Here is a 27,312-nt window from a genome sequence, read left to right as displayed (position 1 = left end):
GAAAACGAAAGACATGGACATGAGTGCCGGTAATCGACGTGTGGTTTTGGGGTTGGCCAGCAGCCTTTATAAACAGCAGGACTGATGCAACATCATTAGTTTCTTTGGAAAACTTGACAGCAGCGCATCTGATGAGACTCTTCACAAATATGACTGAGGTACTGTGTGCTTTTGTTTTAACAAATGTGTAATAGCATTTTTACAAAGCATTTTTACAAAACATCTGAGCCAATTAACCTACTCATAGGTAATTATGGGGGAGATACATGTAACAATGGACAACAGGGAGATTGAAGTAAATTAATTCCTCAAATTTTACTTTTGAAGGCCTAGTGTTTCTTATACTTCATCCACCTCCTCTGTATTTCTCAATTGATGCATTTATTCTTTTGCATAGGCTATTTACTCCTACATTTATGCCTGTTCTTCAATTTCCTGCTTCCATGTGAGGCATTACTCAGCAGTATGCAGCGTCGAGATCACAAAGTGGCTGATGGTATGCCACTCCCAGCAGGCACAGATGGGGCTTATTGAAACTTTTTCAGTATTCTCAATCTGTGTAAAGCTGTCTCTGTTTCAGAGAAGTTGGTTAGACAGTTGGTGTGAGCGCCTCAGGTGGGGCAGCAACATCTAGACAGTTGGTGTGAGCGCCTCAGGTGGGGCAGCAACATCTAGTCAGAGCATTCAGTAGGTAAAATCCAGAGTTAGACCGGATGTGGATCATCTAAGAAAAGGGTACAGTGAAATACTGCTGTTATTATGTCAGTCATATAATATAAGTCGCTTCATGGTAATTGTAATAATCAGAAGATGGTTTATAGTTTATTTTTTGCACAATTAAAACACAAAAGGGGCAAGGGAAAAGAATAATTCAGTGCAGTGCAGGGAGAGGCAAAACAGCCAGAGCGCTTATTTGTAGCCTCTACCTAATAAAATGTTCACAAAGTTATTAAAAACTCAAAAGTACATAAAGATAAAGAACAATACATAAAATAATATAAATGTTAACAAGCAATTGCTAACAAAATATGATTGCAACAACAACAGGAGCAGAAAATGTGATATGGGGTGTATAAGTCAATGTTCATGTAATTAGAGGTGTGTGTGTGTGTGTGTGTGTGTGTGTGTGTGTGTGTGTGTGTGTGCGTGTGCGTGCATGTGCATGAGAGGGATAATAGTTTGTACTGTGTTGACCCTTGAACAAATACTAAAAATGATACAGTAGATAACTATAACACAAGAGGAGGAAAAACATTTACAAAACAGCAGTTTAATGTTTTTTTCAGGCATCTTTTGTAAGACTTTATAGAGATACAAGTTTATACCAGGTGGAAAAAATCATTCCATAGTTTAGTTGCCCTAAATCTTATTGAAAATTGCGATTTTTACAAAACGTTTCTGGAGGACCAACATTTTATGTAGAGTAGTCAGAAAAGTACTTGCAAACTTCCAAACTATATTACAATATGAAAGATAGGGATAAATCAGACTATAATAAAGAGTTAGGAGACAGTTTGTGGTAGATCGGTTGTTCGATCCCTAATCCTCTCCAGTCTGCATACCTGAACTCCAAATTGCTCCCGATGGCTGTTCTATAGGTGTGTGTGAGTGTGTGAATGGTTAGCAGATGGCACCATGTGTGAATAGGTGACTGTGACATGTAGTGTTAGGATGCTTTCAGTGGTCAAAAGGCTAGACAATAAGTAATCTATTATATTATAAGACCATTCATCTGTTTGGTTGTGCACGACTTGAGACAGTAAAAAACATCATAGTTACAAAATTATTTCAGCAAATATGTAAGGGATAACATTAAATGTGTCATTTAACAACAATGAATGATCAGAAGTGTTTTTATTTTGTAGCAAATAATCTATTTTAATTACATTAGCTCAGCCTCAGTACCTTTATCAGAGCAGGACAAATGAACCGTTTGGTCGAGCATATTTTTAAGAAATGATTTGACTCTTATTAGACTTTTATTTTTGTATAAAATTACATGAATCTGTTGAGTAAGACCTGTCGAAAAAAAATATGCCTACCTTTAAAAATCCCACCACACATAGCCCTCTTGTGTGGAGTGACTATTTTTGTTACCAACTTCCTGCAGGTGAAGTGAAAAGGCCTACTAGTTGAAGATACAGCAACATCTAGTGGATTGTTTTAGCAACTGCATGGTAGAGGTAGCTCAATCAAGTGAGTTAAGTTCAACACATTTTTCATTAAGATAGAGTGACTCATAATGTGCTCTACATAATGGCTGAGTGGAATGCTACAGGGTTAAGAGTCAAATTTTCTGCCTGCATCATTCATACTTAATAATAAGGACACTTTATTTGTTGCTACCGAGCCCACTCCTTTTTTATGCCCTCAAAAGATATATTTCTCACAAATTTTGGTGACAAATTCATTCATTGCCTCCAAATGAACAGAAACAACATTGGGTACTGCTTATGGTACTGAAATAAACATTCAGCTCACAATGGCACACACCCTCAAAATTGGTGACCTCTGTGGCAGTGTGTTGTGTGATCAAACTGCACATTTTAGAGCTCAGCACTCAGGGGACATCTTTTGCTTGAGTCTGACACGATGCAGCAGCATCAGCGGTAGTTAACTCAGCTTAACAGAAAGTAGAACAGCTCAAGGCAAAATGATCTAAAGACAAATTAAAGTGTGACTGTTTACAAGTTAACTTAATTCGAGCACTACAAATAGAAACAAATGTACTGCCAATACTAAATGAACTACTGTATGTGGCCTTATGATGTATGAAACAAAAGCTTTGTGTCATCATGTATCTGTTTGCTGATGGGTTTGTAATGTGCATGGGGTCAAGATGTCAAAAAAGCTCAATGGAGGATGAATTAACTAAATGGAAACTGTAGGAAACTGAAGTGTGTGCAGGAGGGCTATGGACATTTAAATCAGCTGTGTGGCAGCAGGTAATCCATCACGTGGATCAAGAAGAGATTGTTGTTCTGTAATGTAATGTGATGCACTGTACTCTTACAGCAGCCAAGCCAGGAAGGATGAGTTCGAAGGCAAAGAAAAAATCTCGGTGAGTTGCACCTCTCTGTTTTTATGTGGTTTTATGTGCAAACTGATGACTGTAAGGCAGACCACCCATAGAGGAACATGCGATTTGACCACAGTGCACTGCAGCAGTGTTTTAGCTACTGACACTGACTTCCAGCCATTGGACTGCCTTGATTGCTTTTTGGGGGAGGTTTTGCATACATGCTTGTTTTTCGCTTTTTGTATGTGAAAGAGCAACATGTTAAAATCAACTTGTTTGAACATGCTTACTATACAAGGCTATATCATCTGAACTCACAATAAAGTTTGGCATGGTGAGAGAAACAGTCAGTGACACATGCATCAGTGGTGAGAGCTTGTGTTGTTGTCATGGCGACCACTTGTGTGTCAAGCCCGTCAGAAAATCAAAGCAATACTTAAGCTTGTATTTACAGTATTCTACTCTCGTGAAGGTGTGTTGGTGTCAAAATATGAACTCTATTCTATTTGCATGTCTGATTATACACATTAACAATACAAGCCCTATACAAGAGCTTTTTATTAGTCTTGGAGCACCCACCAATCTAAATTTCATACATTAATTCAACTATTTGTAGCTAGTTATTATCAAAATAATCAAAATTCATATCCAAACCAGTCATTTTATTCATTTATTTTTACCAGTCATATTTTATAAGTGCACATCAGGTAGAGCAAGTGCTTCTTTTTTTTTTAACTTGTGTATCAGTTGTTGTGTATAAGACGATAACGTCAGATACAAAATACTTGTGAACATTATGGCTCTGAATCCACTTTATTAACCAGTACTGATGAGTAAAGCTCTTAAACTTCATAGATAAACTTATAAGTCAAATACGTGCTGGGCAAAGTTGACTCTGTTCCCAGCTTTTCCTTTCCTAATAGCTTCAGGAGGCCTCACCCTGTGCTGATTTCAATTTTAACTCTTGTTTCTCACTCTTTAATCCTCCTGCTTCATTCAGAACGTCCTTCGGGGCAACGGCACCGCCCTTCATCGACTACCTGCAGGATATTCTACGTCGATATCCGGATGGTGGACAAATCTTGAAGGTTGGTACAATGCTCCGTCGAATATTGGTTATAATATAGCATTTCATATTTTCTAACTGATTCCTATTCTTTAGACCTGGTTTATACACACATGGATTTTGGGAGTCTGTTTCTTTTGGTATCACCTGTGTGGTTGCTTGAATTTATTTTGAATCCTGAAATCAGGTGATTTTGTTTGATTTACATACATTTTGGAATTCAGATAGCAAAGTTTCATTTTTGTCCTGCCAATAAAACGATTAATCCATGGGTTTTCAACAGGGGCTCCTCAGAGTTACGGTAGAGGGGCCGCCAAATTATTGTTTGATCATTTGAAAATACAGATTAACATTAATCCAAAGTTTATACATGGCACTATTGTAGGCCTAGTTTATGCATCTTAATTTTATATATGTAGTAGGGGGTCCCTGATCTGTCTCTCTTTCAGCTAAGGGGTCCTTGGCCTGAAAAACATTGAAGACTCCTGAATTAATCCATTCACATTAGTTTTGATTTTATAAAACCGGATGGGCCCCGGCACTTGAGCAAATGACGTTTTGGCAACACCTGTTGCAATGAATGTGTTGTGCAAAGTTCCAGTAAAACAGTTACAGCAAACAAAAGACTGTCACGTTAATGTTGCTGTAATGGCTGCATTCCCCGCAGAAGACATTTGAAGAAGAAGAGGCAGATGCACTTGATTAATACTTGAGGGGAAATTAAATTTTTTCAGTCTTGTTATTTATGTTACACACAGACAGGCCTGATATACACACATTTAGTTGTCAGATTAGTGAAGTATTCCTTTGTGCTGGAGGTAAATAACTAACTGTGGGAGCCTGTTTAAGTCGTGCTCGATAATATTCTTTCAATAACAAATGTCCCCCAGCTGTTTTAGTTTATTTTTGCTGTAAGTTAGATTTGTTTAGCTGCAACTGCTTTTTGTGTGACAGTAGAGGGTCTGTGGCCTCTGTTTAAAACCCGTTCTGTATTGCAATTTATTTTAATTGAATGGGCAAAATCTTGTGTCTGCATATGTTCATTTTAAATCTAGATATCAGATGGGGGATTTTCAAGAAGGCAGTTTTCTAGTGGGGAAAAAATAGATTATTTTTCTGAGAAACTGAGCAGGATTAAATTGTTGTGAAAAGACATCTTTTTCTCAGTTATCAGATTACGAATCAATTATGTAGCAGCTCCATCAATGGAGCTTATCGAAAGAAAATACTGGTTATTGTAATTTAGTATAAATCGTGCTCCTTCAGTGGGTGTGCTGAATAAACCAGTTATTTGGTGTATTGATTGTGTATCGATTTGGTACTGTTATTTAGAGTTTCCAAGGCTCCGAACACCCACACAACCTATTCTAGTGTAAATTAGGTGGAGATGTGCTGGAAATTACATTAGCACTATGTCCTAATGATACAAGGATATGTTTCCTGCCAACAAAACCATCAGATGGGCGAGGGAGATGTCAGTCAAGCACAGATTGTACACATTCATGCAGTCCTGAGAGGAGATCTAATTAGGTGACATAAGTGAAAACACCTGTTTAGGTGGGCTAAGAGTGTACAGCGGGCTTTAGCTATATTCGTGTGTAGCCCAGATTTGGAGCTTGGTGCAATGGACCTTTTTCACAGCAGACATTTTGACATGTCACAGCAGGAAAACCACAGGTTAAACTGATAGCATTAACGATGGCTCAGTTCCATTAAGAATGCCAGCGAGCTGTTCCAGTGAGCCAGTATGCACAATACCAGCACCTCCCCTGAATGGAATACTGCTATCATTAATGTCAGTAATACACCTGTGCTTTTCCTACTATGACATGTCAAAATGTCTGCCGTGAAAAAGGTCTATGGCAGTAATGCAGAGGAATGTGGCGATCCCTGATTGTTAGCTTTGTTATGCTTAGCTCTGTTAATGGTTATTGTCTTTATTTGTCAACAGGAGCTCATTCAAAATGCAGACGATGCTCAAGCCACAGAAGTGGTTTTCATCCATGATGAGAGGAGCTATGGGACTGAGAGCCTTTGGACCGATAAACTGGGAGAATACCAAGGTATGCAGGATGTTCAGAGAATAGCTATGCTCTGGGGCAGTGGTTCCCATCTGGTCCAGCCACGGGGTCCAGATTTCTCCTTAGTCATTATTTCAAGGTCCACACAGTTTCATATATTCAGCGTCATACTCACGTTTGACCTTGTTGTCTAGCTAGTTTGCTGTCTCTGTCAAGTAGTCACTCACTCTACAGCAGGAAATCATACTTCAAAGTAAAAGCTCTGTGCCAGAAATTTACTGTACCTAAAAATTAAGTGTGTTTTTTACAAACTTAACACTTTAGCGAATCACCTGCAGTGCATTCAGAATGGACTCGTGACCCACTTTTGGACCACGACCCACCAGTTGGGAACCACTGCTCTATGGTGGTTTTCATATCATTTTTCAACAAAAATATAGGTATCAGAAAATTGATAAATAGAAAAAATAGGAAGTAGCCCGATGACAGTTTGTTAGCCTCCCAACAAAAAGGTCCATTACTCAAATGTCAGCACCAGTCCCAACTTTTTGTTTGTTATGCTTGTGTTCATGTGGATTTCCTCCCATAGTGCTGCATGGCTTTTCTTATTACAACAAAATTTGTGCTTTTTTTTTCTTGACAAATACTGGCTCCTACCCTTTTCTGGCAACCCAGCACAAACTTGGCTCTTATTATAACTTGATAAGATGACGTTAGGTCTGATATCCCCTATCATTTATATTCACCAGACGTAAGGTGCTGGTTACATTTACAGAGGAAAAATAAAAATGTGCTCTGAATTTTTTACACCACAGAAAAGTGTGTTACCAAGTCCCCCAGCCAAATTTGAATGACTTAAACAATGTGGGATGTAGCAAACCCACCACTCACACACAGAGGGTGAAGGAAATGACTCTGATGCTATGCACTAACATTATTAGTTCAGTAGGCGAGTGGTTATGATTAGGATGGCTCCAGTGCGTCATCAAGCCAAGATTTCAGGACCACCCAAAAAGTCCTAGACACAGAAATGGTGAAAAACTGTAACTCCGCAATTCAGTACTACACAGTTCCCTGCCCTTACACACGTTTTTAACAAGTATTTTCTAAAATGTATGATGAAAGAAATCACTGATTTTGCTTTATCCGGACTTTAAAGAGTACCCATTTTAGCCAACAGTTTACAGTGTTGAGACCTCTTGGCCTTTTGTCTGCTGAAATATACATTTACAAACTCAGCCTCTTAAACATTTCTATCTTGTTTAATGCATGCTGGGATAGACTTTGAAATAGGCATTATTTGGGAAACCGGAGAGAATTAAGGAACAACTCACAGATGCATTAACCTAAGGTCATAAGCATTTATCTTCTGAACTCATATTTTTGTTTTTGCAAAGGTCCTGCTCTCTATGCCTACAACAATGCAGCATTCACTGATGATGACTGGGGTGGAATTCAGATGGCAGGGAGGAGTGTCAAGCGCAATGATCCAAACAAAGTTGGGAGGTTTGGAATTGGCTTCAACTCTGTTTACCACATAACAGGTGAAACTTCATTCAGATACACACATATACCTTATAGTCTCAGATTTAGTCTTTCGAGAGCATGCATAGTAGATTAATGGGACAATATCTGTTTGCCTTTATTCACAGATGTGCCAAGTATAATGAGTTCGGAGCACCTTGGCATGATGGACCCCCAAGAAAAAATATTTGGAGAAAGACAGGGAGGTTTTCTGTGGTCTTTGGATGATGCAGAACACCAAGAAGCTCTAACGACTATGCATGACCAGTTCCAACCCTTTCGAGATATTGTTTCGCTTGTAAGCAGACAAGAATGGTCAAAAGTCATCACTGAAGATCAGCACTTTGAAGGGACAATCTTCAGGTTCCCCTTGCGCAAAGAGGCATCAGATATATCAGACAACCTATATGACTCAGACAAGGTGGAGGAGCTTTTTGATAGCTTCATTGCAGATGCAGACTTGAGCCTTCTGTTCCTGAAAAATGTGACCTCTGTGTCCTTGATACATATCGACGTGCATGGTACTGTTAACACCAGACTTGAAGTGAAATCCTCATTCCCCACAGATGTTGTTCTGAAGCCAGAGGACAAGTCAATCATTGAGGGTTCAACAAGGTTCAAATGTATAACCCTCAGCTCAGAAGACCACAAAGCAACAAAATGGCTTGTGACAACATGCACCATGAAAGAAGGCAATGTAGAAAATCTTGACTTACTAGCAAAAAAGTTGAGCTTTTCCCCTCAAGTTGACTTGGCATTCCCTTGTGATGAGAAGAAAGATTGTAGTGAGAGTAGACTGAGCTGCTTTCTCCCTCTCCCAAACAATGAATCCAACAAGACAGGACTCCCAGTTTATGTCAATGCATGCTTTGGCCTCACAGACAACAGAAGACACATCAAGTGGCAAGAGGAGGACCAGAAACACGACGAACATGCTGTGTGGAATGAATTGCTGATGAAGGAGGTGCTCCCACAGGCATACCTCATGATCATTCAAGATTCTATCAAACTTGCCCAAAAATCTGCTCTGCCTGTCTCTACCGTGTACAATCTGTGGCCAGATATTGCCCAGATAAAGCACAAAGACAGATGGTATGCCGTTGCTCTGGATGTTCTTCATCACTTATTCAGACATAATGTGGCTGTCCTCTCTCTGGCCAAAGATGAAAAAGAGTTTATCACTCCCTCAGAAGCTGTGTTCCCCTGTAATGGTCCAACAAGCCTTGACACCTTAGCCGCCATTAAAAGGACTTTGGTTTTCTGTGGAGAAAATCTTGTCAATTTGTCAGATCATGTTGCAAGAGCTATAAATGAGGCCTATCCACAGCTCAACACCCTAAAACACGTGACTCCAACTTTCCTAAGGAACACTCTCCGCAGGATCAGCATGCACATCATCTCTAAAGACGACAAACTCTCCCTTTTGGAGTATGTTTTGAGTGATGGAAAATACAGAGAACTCGAGGGTCTTCAGCTGCTTCCACTCAACGATGGCTCTTTCAGATCTTTCACAGACAGAGAGGAGGACACTGCTTTAATTGACAGCAATGAATTCCCGAGGTTGGTTTTGAATTTTTGGATTTATCCTCTTTTACAGTCTGTATTAAATAGATTAACACAATTAATAATTATTTACTGTAATTTAAAGTCAGACAGGTATTTCCCTAATCCAATCCTAGGATCATTAGCACTGATTGGCTCACACTTGTCTCAGTACATTATTTGACAATTGCTGTTATTTTATTTCTGTTTAAAATGTAAAATAATATTTTTTTGGTCACTCAGTGTTAGGGCTGGGTATAGGTACTCAGTACTGACCAAAATAAACTAGTACCAAGTGATATTCAAATGTCTCCAGTCAAGCAATACCTGCATTTGATCCTTTTGGTGCTGGGGGTCTCCTGGACTATCCTGACTCCCAGTCGGATCTGTTGCTGCCGTCTCCAGAGCCTTTCTCCTTCGTTAGCTTAAGCTAGCAGAGCAGCAATGCTAACATCCAACACTGAGCCATTAAACAGTCCTAACAAACTCACACCAACACCAAAATGACTCCATTCTGATGTTAAACCCATAAATAACTGTTAGGTAATGTTAGCCATGTGTTGCTAACAGTTAGCCTGGTCACTGTGTGTGTGCGGCCGGGCAGAGCTCACAGGTCAGCGTGCTGAGATGCCACCAAAACATTAAGAACGTACAGCTATACAATACACATCAGTTCTTTCATATTATGGGTATCAAATTAAGTACGACTGGTATTGGCATCACTTAAAGGGTACTTGGTATAGTAACTTTTTAAACGATACCCAGCCCTACTCAGTGAACACTAATATTAAATGCAAATGTATTGGTTAAACAACGTATCTTTTGTGCAGAGTCCTGCTGCCATGCTGCAAACACCTCTTCATCCCAGATGATCTCAGTCCAGCCTGCAGTGCCCACCTGAAAGAACTGGGCAGACAAAGTAGGAATGTTATTTTATGGAGTAGTGATTTAAAAGTTATCTGTCTTCTGCATGTTTTCACACTACATAAACATGTATGTTTTTTTTAAATATCTATTTTTCAGATTTATTCAAGGTCATCAACATTGATGCAGGGCGGGTGGCTGAATATACAAGGAGGTTTTTGCCACAGGACTGGAAGCAGATGAGGACAGGGCTTGTTACCTGGGACATCAGCAGCAGCAGTCAACATCCTCCATTAGACTGGCTCCAAGAATTCTGGAAATTCCTCAACACTCACTTCAGAGAGTTAAGTAATTTTACTGGAATGCCATTAATACCAGTCAGTCCCCTGTCTGTCAGTCAGCCTGTGTCACTAGCAAGACTAGAGCAGAACACAACTCTCATTTTTCAGAAAAGCAAGCGAATGAACTTGCCAGAACAAATAGCTCAGCTGATGAACAAAGTCGGTGGTACAGTGGTAAGAGGAAACGAGTGGCTCAAGCACGAAGACCTGGACTCTTATGTGCTGTGCCCATCTCCGAGAAGTGTCATGAAAGTCTTGGTGAATTTAGATTCTCAGAATCTAATCAGAGAACTCAAGACTACCTCTCACAATGCACGAGAAGAACTAAAAGACTACCTCTCTCGTCTGGATTCTCTTTCAGTCACTGAGAAAGACTTGCTCTCAAAGTTGCCTCTGTTTCAAACCATGAAAGGGTCTTGTGTTGCAGCTCAATCAAAGCAGGCTGTGCTTCTAATTTCTGGTCTAACAATACCAACAGAGTTCCCCATGCCTGATTCAGTTGTGCAGTGTGCAACTGAGGCTGATCGCAGACTGTTACAGCTGCTCAAAGTTAATCTCTTGGACACTGCTGAAGCAGCAAATCTCCTCATTGACTGCATTGAGAGGGGGGCTTGCAAAAAAGAAGTCACTGAGAAAATCATGACATGGATTTTACAGCATGGTGGTATCCTTTTCTCTCAAAATCAGATCTTGAAACGCAGATGTAAGGACTTGAGCTTCATTGAAGTGAATGGAAAGCTGAAAAAGATCTCAAGCTTTTTTGATCCAAGAATTGAAAACTTCAAAGTCATTTTTGAGTCTGATTTCTTTCCCCCACCTTTATACACTCACACATCCCAGATGCTTCAAAGCCTAACAGATCTTGGATTGCTAAATAAAGAAGTAGATGTGTCACCTGAGCACTTGCTGCACGCCGCCATGCTCATTGACAAACCACAATGTGACTCTGAGGCTCTCAGTAGAGCTCAGGTGCTCTTAAAGATGCTAGATACTAATGATCTACTCTCAAAGTTTTCTCAAGAGCAGCTTCGTCGCCTCAAAATGCTAAAATGGGTCCCATGTGCTAAACCTGGTAATGACAAAAAACACTCCAATGACAAAACTCAGATAAGCTGTTTCTTCTGCCCTGATGAAATACGACATTCTGTGTATGAGGACATTGTTGGGCATGTAATGCCTCTGGTCGGAAAGTTTAGTGACCGAGTTAGCAGCCAACTTGGTCTCAAACGCCTACCCCCACCTGAAAAAGTGATGGAGAATTTGTCAGTCTTAAAATCAAAGGCACAGAAAATGGCTGATCCTGACAAAGATGTGGATTTCAAAAGGCAGTTGTATAGTATTTACAAACACATGCAAGACCACATCTCTGAATTTTCAACAGTGATGAACAAGGACACACCCTGGCTGTGGAGCCACAACCAGTTTGTATCACCACAGGATCTGGTTCTGGACTATCCAATCAATCTCGATCTGAGCTCTTACATTGGGAAGGTGCCACGTGAATTTTTGCCATACAAGAAGTTGCTCCAGGAGTTTGGCCTCAGAACAATGCTTTCAGATGAAGAAATCATTGACATTCTTCATTCTGTCCAGCAAAACATTGAGGGAAGGCAACAGCCATTTGCAAGTTCCTCTGAGGTAAAAGTGTCGATAGAAATTCTCAACTGGCTGTGGAAAAAGAAGAAGACAGTTCAGGATGACATCCCAGTGCCAGTCCTCATGGAGGGTGAACACCATACCCTTAAACCACTGTCAACAGCAGTGTTCTGTGATGTGAGCAAAAATGGGTTGAAGGAGCTTAAGTACAGCCAGGAGGAAATGTATGTTGTACATGAGGAAATCCCAAAAGCAGCTGCTGAATGGTTTAACATCCGATTTCTCAGTACCCACATCCTCGATCCAGAGTTAGTCGGAATAGAGCAGTATGGACAATCTGAACCGATAACGACAAGGATTAAAAACATTCTTAAAGAGTATGATGAAGAAAGTGACATCTTCAAAGAGCTAATTCAAAATGCAGAGGATGCTGGGGCAGAGGCCTGTAAATTCTTGGTGGATTTCAGAGTGCACAAAGATGCCCCTGAAAGTCTCATCGACCCTGACATGACCCTTTGTCAGGGACCTTGCCTTTGGGCATTTAATGATGAGCAGTTCACAGCTGAGGATTGGAAAAATATTGTCAGAGTTGGCTCTGCCTCGAAGGAAAACAAGGTGGAAAAAATTGGAAAGTTTGGACTTGGATTCAATACTGTGTATCATGTGACAGATGTTCCTTCTATCCTCAGTGGCAACAGTCTTCTCATCCTCGATCCAAATGTAACTCATCTCAAGAATCACATCAAATATCAAACAAATCCTGGAATCAAGCTGGATCTCTCTAAACAACGACTTTTTGATTGGTTTCCTGGTCAGTTTGGACCGTATGAACGCATTTTTGGTTGTAATTTCAGCAGACAAAGTCCCTCTGAACCCTATCCAGGCACTCTAATCAAACTGCCTTTCCGAACTGAAGAAGAGGCTCTCAAATCAGAAATAAGTGCAAAGGTCTATCACAAACACAATATCATCACTTTCCAACAGCACCTAGCCAACAATTCACAAACCCACCTGCTGTTTTTAAAGAACATCAATACATTATCTCTACAAAGTATCTCAAACGATGCATCAACTCCACCAAGAGATGACGAAATAGAAACCACTGTCACTGTCTCCAAAACCACTGTGAGTACAATGAGGATTCCAGATGAAACCAATGTGTTGAAGCAGAATCAAGCTGAGAAATCATTGATGAAACTTGATAGGAAATGCAAAGAGGTCATTGACTGCTGCACAGTCAACATTGTCCAAATAACCAGTCAGCAATCTGGTGTAACTGAAGTCCAGACTTGGCTCCTGTACAACTGTTTTGGGACACATCAGTCTTTGCAAATGGCCCTTCAAGAAAACAAGCAAGCCCAGTTCTCTTTGCCTATTGGGGGGATTGCTGTGCCTCTCCAAAATGATCCACAACCTGGGAAACTGGCCTCATTACAAACAGATCTGGTTGGACAGGCATTTTGCTTCCTTCCTCTTTCCATTCACACGGGTCTTCCAGTCAATGTAAATGGAACTTTTGCTGTGACAAGCAACCGAAAAGGTCTGTGGGAGAGTGGGGTGAAACATGAATGGAACAAAGCCCTTCTTCAGGATCCTGTGGTGACAGCATATGTTACTGCACTTTTGGCACTAAAGAAAATGTCTGAAAACAAGCAACTGGAAACCTACTGTTATCACACCTTTTGGCCTGACAGACAGAAAGTGAGTGAAACCTTCAAGCCTTTGGTTGATGCATTGTACTCTACCATTGCTCAGGATTCCATTGGCCCAGAGCTCTTTAGTGATGGAGAACACTGGTGCTCGATGGACAAGGCCATATTCCTACACAAGAGCATAGAAGAGGATGAAGACATCAGTGCACTTGCAGTGCAGGTGTGCAAGAAACATGTTAAAGCACCCAACCGTGTTGTTCCTTTTCCAGGGTGGTTGAGAAATAGCTTCAAACATTCTGGCCTAGAAAAGGTTTTACTGAACAGAACATGGAACTGGCACACGTTTTACCAAGAAGTGGTGTTTAACAACCTTGATGCCATGGACCCTAAGAGTCGAGATACTCTTGTGCTACATGCTATTGACCTTAATATCAAAGAAATCGACAAACTGCTGGTCTGCTATCCATGCATCCCCACAAAAGACGGACAGCTCCAGCACATCAAGAAGCTTGTGAATCCGTCAGGCAAAGTGGCCTGTCTGTTTGAACAAGATGAAGGACGCTTGCTTGGTGGTACCAAAAATGACTTTTGCTCCCCCAAAAGGATTCAGCGCTTGTTGGAACTTGGAATGGCAGATGATAATCTCACATTGGAAGACATCACAGAGAAAGCAGGCACAATCCCCCAAACCTGGAGCACTGACAAAAAGAAAGCATATGGGCATTTGAATTGCCTTCTTGAACTTATGAAGAATCACATGAAAGACACAAAGTCTTTCCACTGGGAAACGCTGAGGATGACTGCATTTCTCCCAGCGTTTTCCCCCGGTGATACTAAAATGGAAAGAAATGTGACACTTAGAAGGCCCACTCATCTCTTTAGTGACAAATGCTCCCCGCTCATTAACATGACACAGCACGTACTGGATCATATCAATTTAAATATACACAACACTGATCCAGTCCTACAAATTTTGGGAGTTCATGACAGTCCAACGCCTGAGCAAGTGCTTCAGCAACTGCAAGAGGCATGTGAGCAATCTCAATCCATTGACAGTTCCATGCTTCACACAATAGCATTTGAATGCTATGCGTTTCTGGATCAGTGGTTCTGTGATTATGGTGACTCCACTTTCATTTCACAGAGAGCAAACTCATTCCCATTCATTCTTGTTGGCAGTACATTTGTAAAGGTGAGCTGTGTAGCTGAAAGTGAGCAATTTGAAGCAAAACCCTATCTCTATGCACTCCCCCATGCCTTCAGTGGTTTCAGGACGCTCTGGGAAAGTGTGGGGGTTGAAAAATGTTTTACAACCAGTCAATTTCTAACTGTGCTCCAGGAACTGCACTCTCAACATCATAACAAGCCCTTGCCAAAGAGTGACCTATCAGTTTGCCTCACAATTTTAAAAGGAGGAATATATGAGGCCAAAGAGAAAACAATGGGGGACTGTCTGGTACCCAATGAACACAGTGTTTTACAACCAGCAAGCAAGATGTTTTACAATGACAGCCCATGGATGCCAGTTGCTCCAGGTGTCACATTATGCCACAAGGATATCCCACGTGTTATGGCTTGCCACTTTGGAATCAAAACTACCAGACATCATACCCTGCAAAACCATGAAGTTGAGAACCTTTCACCATTTGCTTTTCATTTTGAACAGAAGGAAGAACTAACTGTTCGGATTAAAAACATAATTTCAGCCTATCCAGCAAAGAAGGATATCCTTAAAGAGCTTATCCAAAATGCGGATGATGCAGAGGCAACAGAAATTCACTTTGTTTGGGACAAACGACAGCATGGCAAAGAAAAAACATTTGGGAAGAAATGGAACCAACTGCAGGGTCCAGCACTGTGCGTGTTCAACAACAGAGTATTTACTGACGCTGACCTGGCTGGCATTCAGCAGCTCGGAGAAGGAGGAAAGCACAACTCTCCAGGGAAAACTGGAAAATATGGAGTAGGATTCAACTCTGTTTACCATCTTACTGACTGCCCCTCAATCCTCACTGGAGATGAACGACTCTGCATTTCTGATCCCAATCAGAAATACATTGAAAGTTACTCAGGAAAATCACGAGCTGGCGCTGGCTATAAACTGGCTGACACTTTCAAGAACATGTACATGGATGTCTACAAATCCTTTCTTCCAGACAAATTCCATCTTAAAGAGGGCACCATGTTCAGATTACCTCTAAGGATGGGTACCATGGCAAACAGCTCTAAAATATCACAGCAGGGAGTCACTGACCATGACATGGAAGAACTATGCTCTGCACTCTCTGAAGATCCTGAAGGACTAATTCTGTTTCTGAAAAACATCTGCAAAATAGAAGTCCATGAAATCAATGAACATTCAGGGAAACTCAAAACCATCTTCACGGTTGAAAAAAGTCTACCAGAAAAATGCAGAGAAAGACGAGAAGCTTTCTTAGAACTTCAACAAAATGCACTTAAATCTGATGAGCCAGTAATGCCAGACAAGGCGATTTATGGAACCATGATTTCAACCTCCAATAAAAGACAAACTAAATGGATCATTGCAGAACAGTTTGGCTCATTCAAAGACAGTGGTAATGGAAAACTGACATTATCAGACAAACTTCCCCAAGCAGCAATAGCGGCACGTGTGAGCTCAAAGATCGGAAAGAGTTCAGATCTACCACCATCCAGCTGTATGGATTTCAGTGGAGAGGCCTTTTGTTCACTTCCTTTGCCAGGGAAAACTGGACTGCCAGTGCATGTCAATGCAAACTTTGAGGTAGATTCTGCAAGGAGAAACCTTTGGAAAGAAGATGGGCAAAGTCGAAAATCTAACTGGAATGAATCTTTGAAACAGAATGTCATTGCTCCACTGTATGCAGACCTCCTTCATTACATCAGCAGTACCATTGCAAAAAAGAAAGTCCCTTATACACAAATTGAGTATTGCTTCAGTAACTCATACTTGTGTTTTTGGCCAACCATCTCCAAAGATGTTGGTCAGGATTGGCAGGAAATGATACATGAGGTCTACAGATCAATCAACGAAAGAGGCCTTGATGTGATTCCAGTGATGAGGAGTTCAACACGAAAAATTGCAGAACGAGAGATTAAGGAGTACTCTTTTGACTGGTGTAACATCAGAGAAACTGAAACAACTAAGGCACCTTACTTGACAGACTCGAGAAGAGACGAGATTAATCCCATTTTGGAAGATCTCGGAATGGCATTGGTTCCTTCTTCCATGCAAATGCGAAAAGTTTGGGAAAGTTTTAGATCAGCTGGCATCGACGTGAAAGATGTGAATCCTTCAACTGTGCGAAACTTTCTGAGAGAAAAACCTCTCAATGACCCAACCCAAACAGATGGCGATTTACCACTGCCCATAACTACCACTCTGATCGGAAATGGGACAAGATGTTCAAAGCTCTTGAGTTTCTGCTTAGAGGATGTTGATTTGAAAAATGTCAACTCCGGTTTGCTCAATGGACTTCCACTTCTTCTCACAAGAGATAACGTTTTGAGAGTGTTTGACTCCAAAACTCCCAAGCTGATATCAAGGTATCACAGGCTTTTCTTTGGCTACGAGGACCAGTTTGCAGATTATACAACCAATGAACGCCACCTCGGTATTCTACAAACTTTAAACCTTGTCAACAGTTTGACTGTTACCTGTGCAATGAAATATCTGAGGCCATTAATTCAGCAGCTTCTTCAGAACTGTGAAGTTGATCCACACAGTGGTCTTCATGTCCCAAGCGAGATAATGCTGAAGTGGTTGGAATTACTTTGGAAGTTCTTAACAAGTGAAATGAAACCTGCAACATCTAGCAGTGGTAATCAGAGTCTGACACTAAGTGATGTGAGGCAGCTCTTCAGTGACTGCTGTATTTTACCTGTTGTGTGTCCAAGGCTGAAGAACAAGCACTACCTGCAAACAATGAGAGACATGTCAAGTGTGATTCAGTTTGCCTCAGAAAAGGACATATCAGACATCCTCTTTAAACTTGGTTTTATGAAGCTTGACAGTGCATTCTTCGCTAGGATACATGTAGACCGACAAGAACGTTTACTTCTGTACCCTGAACTCATGGATGTGAATGATAAAAGCTCTGTATTGGACCAGGTCTACAACATTAACCACTCAGAGTTTTCCCAGCTTTCCACTGATGAGATGAAAGAGCTTCAGGTTTTCCTGCAGTCTGGAGTATCCAAGTGCAAAGACAAACAAGATTATCAGAGAAAGCTCAAGTCCCTGCCATTATTTGAAACAATACATGGTAACCGAGTGAGGATTGATGGACCTAATGAGGTATTTATCCTCAACAGCAGATATTCAAGAACATTTCCAGATTTGTTCAACCTCCCTGGCAGCAACAGCATTTTTCTCCAATACAATCCAGACAACTGCAGTCTGTCAGAAACCTTGAACATCAAAATGCTGACTGATGTGGACTATTTCATGAAGTTCATTCTGCCCAAAGTACACACACTCACAGAGATGCAGATGCTTCAGTGCCTCAAACTGTTACTGTCACGGCATTTCAGTTATTTTCAGTACAAGGACAACATCATATCCTCTATGAAGACAGTGAAATTGATTCGCAGTTCTCAAGACAGATTGGAGACAGCATCATACTACTTTGATAAGAGTGTGCAGCTATACAAGAAAATGTTGCCCCAAGAGAGATTTGTGCCTGACAGATTCTGGACAGAGTTGTGTGAAGGAGATGAACAAATGACAGAACGAGCAATAGAGTTAGTCAGACAACTTGGAATGAAGCATGTTGTGTCAAAAGATGACATAATAAATTTTGCTCAACAGTTAGAATCAGAAGCAAAAGGAAATGGTCAACTTAAAGAGTTGAAACTGAAATCATCGTTAATTTTCAGAGCAGCCTTGACTATAGTGAGTAATGACCCAAAAGAGGAACGGCTGCTGGAGAGCATAGCTGACATCAAGTTCATCTTCCCAGTGAAAATTCAAAAAGAACTGTGCAACTACCACCAACCATTTGCTGCTGAGAATACTGCTGTTAAAATCAGAGGATCTTTGATGGAAAGCGATCCTGGGCATCAAGAACTGATTTGGTCTTCAATGCCAATTATACATCTAGAGGTTTATAAGTCACAGAAGCTCCTGAAAATGATGAAAAATGCAGGAGTGCATGAACAACCACCTTCACACTGTATAACCAGTAACATCAGCAACATCTGTCAGTCGCCCTGTAAAACTGACCAGTTGATCAAAACCCGTGCTAACGTGTTTCGAAGTGCGTATAAATACCTGCAAGCAAACGGGTTTAAAGACCAACAATTAGCTGGCCTTCCTGTTGTGTTGGTTGAAAAAGACAAAGAACTTGTGAGGACTGACGATGCATGTTTTTCACTTCCCCATGCCCACGAGTTCAGGCCGTATTTGTACAGCACTTCTCCAGAGGATGTCATGTTCGCAGAGTTCTTCAAGAAAATTGGTGTGCAGGACCAACCTACTGCAGTGCAGTACTGTAATGTTCTGGCAGCAGTTTATGCTGATTCCTGTGATAAACCACAGTTAAACCCAAACCAACAGAAAACAGTGAAACGTGCTGTTGAGCAGTTTTTCAAGTTAATCAAAACTCAAGGAAACCAGTCCTTTGTTGATGTTGTGAAGACTTTGTATCTTCCAGCAGTAGATGGTAAATTACATCCATCATGCACACTCTACTACAATGACACAGTGTTTGAGACCAAAAGGTTGGAAAAAGCCCTGGAGAATAAGTTCCTGTTGCTTGAGAAACTCAGTGAATGCCATTTGGGCAGTGACATATATGAGCATTATCAGTTGCTGCAACTGCTTCCTCAGAAATTCAAGCCTAAAATGCTGTCTCAATTCACTGAGGAGAAAGTTATGGAAGTGCAAATGGAGCTCTGTGAGCTTGATACTGACTGTGAATTCAGAGGATTATTTGGCAGACAGCTGTCCTCGCCAGCATTTACTCATGGACTGATTTGTCTTATCAGAGAGCAGTCTCAGGGAAAAATAACACAAAAAGATGCTACTGACATGTGCAAGAAGACTTTTGGCAGTATTCAGATTGTCTGTTGCAAAAGTCTGAAAACAAAGCTTTGGGTCAATAACGAGCCACTACACAAAACTGCCACTAAAACCAATGTTTTTGTCAAACAAGAGCAACAAGGTTGCACCTTTTACTTAAAACACAACGACAACATGGTTTACAAGGTGATAAGTGATGTCAATATGACACTGACAAGGGAAATCAATGCTCTTTTAGGCAACAGACTGAAATCAAGTCACCTCCTAGTCCTTGCACAGCTTCTCACGTGTGAGAATATGCAAGATGTTCTGGAAACTCTGGCTAAGTATGGGATCCATGACAGTGCTGAAACTGAGAGCTTCCTCCTCAATCCACCAGACCCTGGGACAGAAATTCCAGAGGAATGGCATGATTCCTTAGACATGAACATCCTCAATAACTTTGAAGAGGGGGAATATGTTGGCTACAGCATTGACAACAAGTATATTTATGCAGTTATTGTTGAAGAACTGCCTGGGCACTCTGGACCATACTCACAGAGATACAAAATAGATATTGGAGAAGACGAGCCAATTGAAGTCAGTTGTCTCGACCTGTATCAGTTTAAACGACAGAAAAAGCCTGAACCTGAAGCGAGGACGAGCACATGCATGGAGCTGGTGCCACTAATAGGAGCCGTGCCACATTCTTCCCAACCATCAGCTTCAGGTTCCTCATCTACGAGATCCACACCAGCCACTATTGATGAAGCTAAAAGGGAAATTGACAAGTGTTTGTCAGAGATCTGGACTCTTCCTGAGGAGGAGAAGAAAAAAGCCATCAAACGACTGTACCTCAGATGGCATCCTGACAAAAACCCTGACTGCCTGCATCTCGCCACTGAAGCATTCAAATACTTGCAGAATCGAATCGATGAGCTCATCAAAGGCAAAGGCAAAGGCAAAACTGCAGGCTCGTCCTATTCACATGGCACCTCAAATTTCTATTCAAACTTCTATTCACAATGGAATCAGGAGGCCAGGCATCACAGAGATGGTCGAGAGAGGTTCTCTAGAGGCAACTGTTCATACAACTTTTGGACCCATAATGAAAATGTACCAAGGCCAAACAAAGAGGAAGCCCAACGCTGGTGTAGACAAGCTCGCTGTGATTTAAATGCAGCTCACCAAGATGTTGGTAGGGCAAGCACAGAGTGGTGTCTGTTCAAAATCCATCAAGCAGTGGAAAAGTCTCTCATTGCTGCAAAGTATAAAAGAGATGGTCAACATCCCACCAGCAGCTCAATCTCAGCCCTTGCTGCAAAAGTTTCCCTCTACAACCTCCAACTGAGAGATCTGCCTCAGATTGTGGCCGATCTGAGGAAACTGGGAGTGGACGCCAAAAAGACTCAGTACCCAAACTGCCATCCATTTCCATGTATTCCAAACGAACAGTTCAAATCGGAGAATGAAATGTTAGCACTGGCTAAGGCGTCTGAGCTTCTTAGTAAAGTAGAAGCATATGTGAATTAGGGATTCAAGATAAACAGCCATGTTGACAGCATCAGTTCAAGATATTTCGACATGTTAAAAATACTGTTAGCCTATTGTGACATTACAACATTACTATGAAACTCATAAAATAAGTAGCCTATGCTGTGTCTCATTACTGAAGACCAAGTCATAAATCACCATATGAATTTATGAAAATGTAAATATCAGAGCATTCTGTTCATTCGCTCATGACTAAAATAATCACTGTATTACTTTCAGAAACTAAAGTTTATTTGTTGTTGTTGTTGTTGCAGTGGTGTAAACATTTAGGACCACTCTTTGTTATGACTTTATGACAGTGCAAATTTGAAAAAAAAAAAAAAAATCATTCATGTTGTAAACATTTACATCTACTCATTAAGAACAATATAATCTCTGTAGAACTTATTTTGAAAATGAAATATGAAGGTTTTTTGACTACTCATTAAGCACCAATACAATTTTTGTATTACTTTATGACAATGCAAATGTCAAAGTTTTTTTTTCTTTTTTAGCAATGTTGTTAACATGTGTAACTTCTCACTGAGGACCAATATGTAATCTCTGTATACTCTGTATTACGGTTGTGGTTTGGTACCATTTATAACTACGCATTGAGGATCAGAGTTATTGTAGTTTTTTGTAATTTTTGTGAGTATTGATTTTTAATTAGTGTTTATTTTTTTACTTCAGCTCAGTTTAGTTTCAAATATTTTTAGTTAGTTTTAATAGTTGGTTTCCTTGTTCCGGTTCAGTTTTTGCTGGAAAGTGTTTAGTTTTAGTTATGTTTTTATTAGTTTCAGTGTCGCTTTTTATTTTCTAAGAAGTCTAGAATAGGTATTACAATGCAAACACATAACTTTGTGAAGGCTCAGTTAAAGTGCACACCCACGCCTCCTCATGCTTGTTGTGTTGACAAAAATGTACCACATTGACAGATATTTACTGTATGATATTTTATTTTAGTTAATTTTGTAAGTTCACTATATTGTGTCAGTTTTAATTTTTAAGTCTAGTTTTTATTTTTGTTTTGCTTAACTAAAATATTATATTATTATTTATGTTATTTTTTTTTTTTTCCATCTAGTTTTGCTTAACTGTAATAAACTCAATATCATCACTGCACAACTTTGTTATGAAAATGCAAATATCCAGAATTTCAAGGAATTTTACCACCATAATTTTGGTTCAGATTTCTACCTTTTACATTTGAAAAAAAATGATGATAATAAAATTCAATAAAGTACTAAACAGCATTTCCCGTTTCATGTTCTTGTAGTACAATGTGGCCAGGGATAGACATGTTTTTTTGAATTATTATCCCTCTGCCCTTTTCTCAATGATATGATACATTCAAGATATCTAAAATGTAAATTATAATCTTTTGCTTTTTTTTTTATTGGGTTGCAAGCCACATTTCTGCAAGACAAGTCATACATTTTTATGACTTGTGGTGCAATGCTAAAGCAACTTTTACAGATGCTATATGACTGAACATTTCTGTCAGTCTAGGCTCCAAATTTAATATGATCTTTTACTGTTTGCAGTACTTAATATTGCATAAATCTCTCAAGAATTACATGATTTGCAACCTAATTAAAAATAAAAACAAGTAATACATACCTTTAAGATGTCTTGAATATATCCTATCATCAAAAAAAGGACATTGCTGGTCAAGGTATTATGTTATTGGATTTTTTTATACATTTTTGATCAGGTTAAGTGCAAATTCTATAAGATTTTCAGGCGTTATTACATTTTCAGGAAATTATTACATTACTGGGTGCCACAACACCAATGCTGATATTAGGTGTTTAGAGTTCTTACCTAAATATATAGAGCAAACAGCACAACAAACAGTTGCTATAAAAGCTATAGCCAGAGCTGGAGTTGTAGCTATTAGCATAGTTACAAATGTAAGTGGTATCAAGAGAGAGGGTTTCTTACTTTCTTAGTTCTTCCTGTTTACTGCAGCTCTTTATTAGGAAGCCCGCTGACATACAATTACAATTTAGCTCCGCCCACTTTCAGCTTGAAGGAAGGGCTTGTCACCTAGGATATTGAACACGCCTGTGTGGGTGTGCATGATTTTTACATGAAGCCTGAACTGAACTGAAATGTGTTCACTGCGACCTTAGATAGTAGCATTTACTTTATATATTCTTACTGCACAGGACACCTGAATGCACAACTGCCAGTAATGACAAACATTTCAAGTTAAAAGCACTTTTTTATTCATTAAGAAATCATGTTATGAAAATAATGACAACTAACCATATATCAGACAAATGTATCTTTCCATATGTTAACAACAAAAGATATCTCTGGAGGATGTGACATCTCAGCAGTCACCAGAGCTTAACTGTCTTCTCCTTGTGCTCGGAGTGTGCTTCGTCTCATCCTGGAGGTGGCCAGTTCCCACTGTTCTTTCATACTATAAAAATGTTTACAAGGCTTTTCATGTCTCTTCCCAATGTCCACGCATGAGAGTACGTTTCAAATAATTTGTCGTTTGTGAGGGAGAAGTTCACATATATACCAGATTCAGTCTTTGTGTTATGTCGTCGTCTCCTCCATCTATTAATAATTTACACAAAACCTGTACATACTTACAGCAGGCTGCAGCCTGTTTTTGAAGGGATGTGCACATAGAAGAAAAGAAGCAACATACAGTGAAGTGAATCTTTACAAAGTCAATGTGATAAGGTGGGAGGTCAAGGTGTTACGAGGATATTAGACACTTGGCGTCATTCGGTACATGCAACTCACATTTGTCAGCTCTCATTCAACTTGATGGCACTCAAAATGAGGCGAGGACATTCTGCATCAGACCCATACCAACTGTAAATTCTTCCAGTCTTTTGCTATAAAACACACATTCAACACAACTGACAACAGGGACAGACATTATTAAAAAATATTAATGGGGTAAGTGTGTGTTTGTAATGGCTGACGTTACGATCAAGTATTTTCATCTTAGCCAAAAAGATGACAGACTTTGGGTGCAATAAGAGCAGGAGTTACCATACGTCACCTTCCTCTGCATATTCCCTCCCTATCCAACAGCTGATGAACTTCACAAAATTAAGTCAAACAGGAGCTGGGATAGGAACAGGCGTCTGAAAAAACACTTAAGGCTTAATTCATTTCATTTGGCACGTTGCTAATAGCAAGCAACGATTATATTCCTCGCCATCTCACGACTTCGAATGATCGGCACTTACTGTCTGCAGTCATTCAAAGCAACATCGTCCACATCACACATATTGCATTTTGTTCAGATAAAGCAGTTACTATATTACACATTTTAGATTTAGAAAAGAATGAGATTGAGTCAAACTACATTATTTCTATGCGCTCCATTACTGACACCACAAACTAAAGGACTACCGTGATGAGCAACAAATAACACTAACCACTGCTGTGTGCTTCTTTGTTGATGCAATAACATGATCTGAACTGAGCTGGAACACAAAAATCAGGGTTCACTTCAGATCGCAGCTGTAATCTGAAGAACTGCTCCCCCATAAATGTAATGACAACGTACATTGGATAGACTGTTTCTATGAAAAGCATACGACCTGCAATGGCACAGGAGGCTCTATGAACACAAAACATGTTAGAGCTCGTTTGAACCAGGTTAAGGGTGTTGGCGTCAGTCCTGTTCTATGGCACAAGTGGATGGCAAAAACAACTAACATTCACAATAGTGGAGATTGACAAATTAACTTATGTTAATGGCACAGTGTAGTATTATACCTTTAAAGGAATACTTCACCCCCAAAATGACCATTTGTATATCAATTACTCATCCCGAGTCACGTTGAATTTGTGTAGAAAACTTTTTCTTGCATGCCTCTGGTGAACAAAGAATACAAAATCAGAGAAAATTCTTTCAAAAGCAGCAAAACTTAATTAAAACATCAGTTCACAAACTCTCACACAAGTCGGGTAGTATAATCCAAGTCTTATTTCTCCAGTCGTTTACTCTGTACTTCCCAAACAAACAGCCCTTTCTGACAGAGAACTGAACGTGAAACTTATCTGTGCTCTCTCCAGAGCCACACTCCATTGACAAAAACAGTAATTTTACCTTGCTGAACACAGGAGCTGCTGATCTACATCTGCCTCAATTGTTGGTCTGTTTGTGTTACTGTGTGACCTTAGCAAATCCAACCTAACCCTTTAACACACCAAAGTCACACAATAACACAAACAAACTAGCTGATTGAGGCAGCGGTATACCAGCAGCTCCTGTGTTCAGTGAGGTAAAATGACTGTTTTTGTCAATGGACTCTGGCTTTGACGAGAGTGTAGATAAGATTCACTTTTATCAAAGTTTTAAATAGCCAGATTTTTAGCAAGAATGCATGTGTTTGGGAAGCACTGTGCATACGACTGGATAAATGAGACTTGAATTTATACTGCACGAGTTATGTGAGTGTTTTAATATAGTATTGCTGTTGTTAAATGCGGCTCCCTATGACTTGAATTCTTCAAGACCTTTCTCTTATTTTGAATTCTATTTTCACCGTGGGGGCGAGGGTTATGGTACTTTTTAGGGTACCAGGCAAATTATGTTGGTACTATCAAGTACCGACTCCCATTAAATCCATTGATGTCAAATGCTGGTACCTGAGAGCACATCTGGCTGAGAACGCTGGGTTTAGAAAAGACATGGAAGTGCTGCGAAGCTTACCAGCAAGCCAAAAGTATCGCTGCAGTGCCGATCTGCCACAATAGTTTCAGTGTCTGGTGTATTTTCTTTTCTATATTATTTAAGTACTGCTAGATGAGCAGACACACACACATAAACAAGCAGACAGACAGACAGACAGACAGACAGAAGATTAGCTCTACGTGTGATAAGAAAAGAGCAGAGGAGCAGAATTGTGTTTAAGGCTACACCATCGCCACGGCAGTTTGTTCGAAAATTACTTTTTTTGTTATTACAGTGAGAGTTAAGTACCACAAAAGGTACCGTTAGGAAACGATATTGGTTGAAATGTGAATGGGACCCAACCTAGTGGAGGCATGCAAGAAAAACAAAGTTTTCTTCACAACAACGGGGTGAGTAATCACTACACAAATGGTCCTTTGGGAGCTGCAGTCTTCCTTTAACAACCTGCTGTACTGCTATTGGGTGCCCTGGGTTCAAGGAGTCAGACGCTCCATCATACATACAAAACACTCTTCAACAAAACCAAATGCTCTTTAAAACATTACTTGTTGAGGCAAGAAATCACAGGGAGAAACAGACATGAGGTTTGTGTCACTCTTATTTCTCTTCATTTTGCTGTGAAGTTTTGCATCCACGTTTCTCTCACACTTCCCCTCTGTGAGCTGAAAGAAGAGCTTGCTTTCTCTCTCAACACAAGCCACACTGACCCCGGGCCTGCTACAATTACCAGCCCCACGTTTACTGTCCTGCTGTCTCCTGTTGTGTGAAAAGCCATGTGGAGGGGCAACCCTCCTGCAGCAGGGCCCTCACATGTTGTAAGCCACATATATGGGGTCCAGCTGGTCGGCCAGGAATCCGTCTCTGAGGTGCATGCGTTGCTTCTCCCCTCTGGAGTTGATGGGGATGACGCCGGGGTCGACCACCACCACCACTCCTACGATGAGGTAGTGCTCCTCCAGGACAACATTGGTGACCAGGGCCACCAGGTCCAGGGCCTCCTGCTCTGACCCCTCCAGCTCCACAACCACCACGAGGAGGTTGGTCCAAGTGAACACAGCACTGGAGGGAGGCGGAAGGGAGGGAAAAAGAAAAGATGGCAGGAGGAGAAACGGAGGTGAGTAGAAGGGAAAGTAGAAAAAAGGAGAGAAGTTAGTACTCAGAATTCATGTTACTCAGCTTTGAATGTAAAATGGATAAACAACTGACTACATTATGAATTATTCAAACTTCATAGCAATAAAGTTGTGATCTATAATTGATGTAAATTTCTCACCATTCAGCTATGCTCTTGTGAGAGCGGATAACAGAAGTTTCGATGTCAATTGGGTGATACCTCATTCCCCTCAGCTCCAGAGTCTCATCAAGAGAGCCCACCACATAGAGGGCGTCATGGCGCTCTGAGTTACAGAGAGTGAAGCAGGAATTAGAAAATATCTTTAGTTTTCTGCAGTGACAAAAATCTAAATATGAGT

At 40.4% G+C, this 27,312-nt stretch overlaps 2 protein-coding genes across 6 annotated transcripts in view; one reads left to right on the top strand and one right to left on the bottom strand.

The window, feature by feature from the left end:
* Nucleotides 1-43: 43 nt before the first annotated feature.
* Nucleotides 44-22,415, top strand: si:dkeyp-118h9.7 (sacsin). Of its 2 annotated transcripts, none has more exons than XM_050049911.1 (8): nt 44-158; nt 3,016-3,061; nt 4,020-4,107; nt 6,037-6,148; nt 7,504-7,650; nt 7,759-9,190; nt 10,003-10,091; nt 10,196-22,415. In XM_050049911.1, exons 2-8 carry the CDS (start codon nt 3,033-3,035, stop codon nt 21,157-21,159), a joined length of 12,861 nt encoding a protein of 4,286 aa, XP_049905868.1. In that variant the 5' UTR covers nt 44-158; nt 3,016-3,032; the 3' UTR covers nt 21,160-22,415. The 2 variants fall into 2 exon arrangements, with proteins under 2 accessions (XP_049905868.1, XP_049905869.1); XM_050049912.1 differs by having other exon boundaries at nt 76-158; nt 3,019-3,061.
* The window catches only part of dip2a (disco-interacting protein 2 homolog A), a 110,331-nt gene continuing 104,853 nt past the window's right edge, over nt 21,835-27,312 (bottom strand). For all 4 annotated transcript variants that reach the window (XM_050049913.1, XM_050049914.1, XM_050049915.1 and 1 more), the window contains 2 exons: nt 27,114-27,237; nt 21,835-26,899 (listed from right to left, as the gene is read on the bottom strand). In XM_050049913.1, the coding sequence (XP_049905870.1) occupies nt 26,647-26,899; nt 27,114-27,237 (377 nt within the window). In that variant the 3' untranslated portion in view covers nt 21,835-26,646. The remainder of the gene's footprint in view (nt 26,900-27,113; nt 27,238-27,312) is intronic.

The sequence above is a fragment of the Epinephelus moara genome, chromosome 7 (assembly GCF_006386435.1).
Source record: "Epinephelus moara isolate mb chromosome 7, YSFRI_EMoa_1.0, whole genome shotgun sequence".
Taxonomy (NCBI): domain Eukaryota; kingdom Metazoa; phylum Chordata; class Actinopteri; order Perciformes; family Serranidae; genus Epinephelus; species Epinephelus moara.
The sequence above is the reverse complement of the archived record's forward strand: the minus strand, read 5'-3'. Positions and strand labels throughout refer to the sequence as shown.